A 2,636-nucleotide genomic window follows, 5' to 3' on the forward strand; every position below is an offset into this window, starting at 1 on the left:
GTAGCTTGCCCCTTACCACTTTTTCTCTCCATTTCTGTCCATCTATCGATTTTTTTTTGGTTCTACCATGCTACCAAATATCTTCCAAGGAAGAGTCAATTATTAACAAAAAGTTGTTTTTTCCTCCGCTTATGTATGCAGGCCTAAACACACCATGCAGGCCTCCGCTAAATAGAAGGCTGAAGTAAGTAGATGGAAAAGTTGTTTCCAAGTTACTGTCGCTTCTACACCTAAAAGCCCAAATTAGGTACCCTTTACCTATAGTAAGAAGGTAAAAAACATGATTTATATTTGCCGAGGTTTAAGATGATGGATTGCCGTGCGATTGCAAACATAAAAAGTCATATTAGATTTGAAAGGTGAAATCTTGGTCGCAAAGACAAATGGAAGCCCTACAGATTCATGGGCGGAGTCAACAATTTGAATGGACTCGAATAAGAACACTTATCCCAGGGATCCGTATTCGAGACCCTTTAGAAGACCGAAAGAGTTGCCGGGGCGCCACCGAATGTGTAGTCTGAGGAACAAAAATGGAAATTGAGACCTGAATTATCGGGTTGACATTGCAGGTGGGTTATCTTGATTATGCAATCCAATTCCTGTTTTTGATTAACTGTAGAAATCCAGTTACAGACATGGCAGCCTACAGCAGAAATCGCCCAAGTCGTTGTAGACCGAGTCGTCTGATTGCTTTGATATTTCTATCAGGGTTTGTACTGGCTGGCTTGCTTCTTCCTTTGTTGAGGCCAAATATCTTCGCACAGGTTTCCCTCACCCCTAGTAAGAAGAATAGTATAGTCATTGGAACTAAGGGTATTCAGGAAGACGAGGAGGGAGAAGATATTGAAGCTTTGAAAATTGCAGATAGATCTCTAGCTTTTAATAAGAAACTCTCCCTTCCGCCACAGAATAACCTGTCCAGAAAGGTTGAAAAGATAAACTCTTTGCCTCCTCTTAACTTAGATCTTTTCCCAAGATTGGCCAAAAGTCATGTGAAAATTGTTCTGTATGTTCACAACAGGCCACACTACCTGAGGAAAGTTATAGACAGTCTTTCTAAGGTTGAGGGCATCCATGAGACTATGCTGATTGTAAGTCATGATGGATACTTTGAGGAAATGAATAAGATTGTGGAAGGAATCAGATTTTGTCAGGTTAAGCAGATTTTTGCTCCCTATTCTCCTCACTTGTTTCCTGACTCGTTTCCGGGTGTTACATCAGGAGATTGCCAAAACAAGGATGACCCTACAGTTAAACATTGTGCCGGAAAGGCAGATCAGTATGGAAACCATAGGTCGCCGAGAATTGTTTCCTTGAAACATCATTGGTGGTGGATGATGAATTGGGTTTGGGATGGTATGGAAGAGACCAAGAGACATACTGGCCATATCGTTTTCATAGAAGAGGACCATTTTATTTACCCCAACGCCTACAGAAATATCCAGATTTTATCTGCATTGAAACAACACAAGTGTGCTGAGTGCCTTGCTGCAAACTTGGCTCCTTCCGACGTGACTTATAAAGGGGAGGGGACAGAGAATTTCATAGCTGAGAAGATCGGCAATGTTGGTTACGCATTCAATAGAACAGTTTGGAGGAAAATTCACTCTCGAGCAAGAGAGTTTTGTGCTTTCGATGATTACAATTGGGATATTACCATGTGGGCAACTGTGTACCCTTCACTTGGTGTTCCAGTTTATACTTTGAGAGGTCCCAGGAGAAGTGCTGCTCACTTTGGAAAGTGTGGCTTGCACCAGGGAAACAACAAGGGAGTTCCTTGCTTTGACAATGGTCAGGAAGCTCTTGACATCGACAAACTCGATAAGATTCCGAATTTAAATCCGGACTGGGAAGTAATCAGGAAAGAGCCACAAGGTGGTTACCAGGCTGGTTTTAAAGGTTGGGGAGGTTGGGGTGATGATCGGGATCACAAGCTATGTCTTGATTTTGCGTCAATGTATCACATTTCTTTGTTATCTCATAACTTGAGTAAGCAAACTTAATAATAATGATTTGTTTCTTGACTATGGCATAGCAACATGAGATTTTGCTATTGCCTGATCTCCCTTAGCTGATGTTCTAGCAGAGAATTTTTTGAATCACATTTTCACATTTGTTTTTGCCATTTGGTATTGCTGTAAAGTGTAAGGAGCAAAGTTTTCGGCACCTTTTATCCAATGAGTCACATTTTTAACACTTAATATGTGTAAAAACCATGTTTTTGCCAGAAAAAAATGTGGGATTAGCACTCATAAAGCCTTGTTATTCAAATGATGAACTTTGATGACTATATCTAGTTTAAAAAAAGATGTGGAGAAGATAAGTGATTAAGGTTTTTTGAAATGGTAATCATCTTGACTTGATCATGAGGAGTTAAGCAATTGTATACTATCTCACAAAGTAGTTTTTTAAGTTGGTATTGAAGAACCTACACAACTTTCTTTTGAGTCAATACAGAGTTGTATTTAGTAGCAAAGGAAAGAAAATCTACGTCAACTGAAGTACAGCTGGTCCTTAAAAGAAGAGAATTGGTTGGTATTCCGATACCTTCTATGGATACTATTAATAGTGTGTTGGTGGCTTTAATCTTTGCTGGTTTTGAATTTTAGATAACAAATTTTTTCCCGGTTAAGGTA

General features: G+C 39.6%; 1 protein-coding gene across 1 annotated transcript; it reads left to right on the top strand.

Moving 5' to 3' along the window:
• Window positions 1–305: 305 nt before the first annotated feature.
• LOC149534856 (beta-1,2-N-acetylglucosaminyltransferase II) lies at window positions 306–2,201 on the top strand. The gene has a single exon (XM_089804987.1). The coding sequence runs from the start codon at window positions 636–638 to the stop codon at window positions 2,001–2,003; it is 1,368 nt and encodes a 455-aa protein (XP_089661113.1). The 5' UTR covers window positions 306–635; the 3' UTR covers window positions 2,004–2,201.
• Window positions 2,202–2,636: the final 435 nt, after the last annotated feature.

This window comes from Cupressus sempervirens, chromosome 10 (genome assembly GCF_028749045.1).
Source record: "Cupressus sempervirens isolate cs-2001-9-10 chromosome 10, ASM2874904v1, whole genome shotgun sequence".
Lineage (NCBI taxonomy): Eukaryota > Viridiplantae > Streptophyta > Pinopsida > Cupressales > Cupressaceae > Cupressus > Cupressus sempervirens.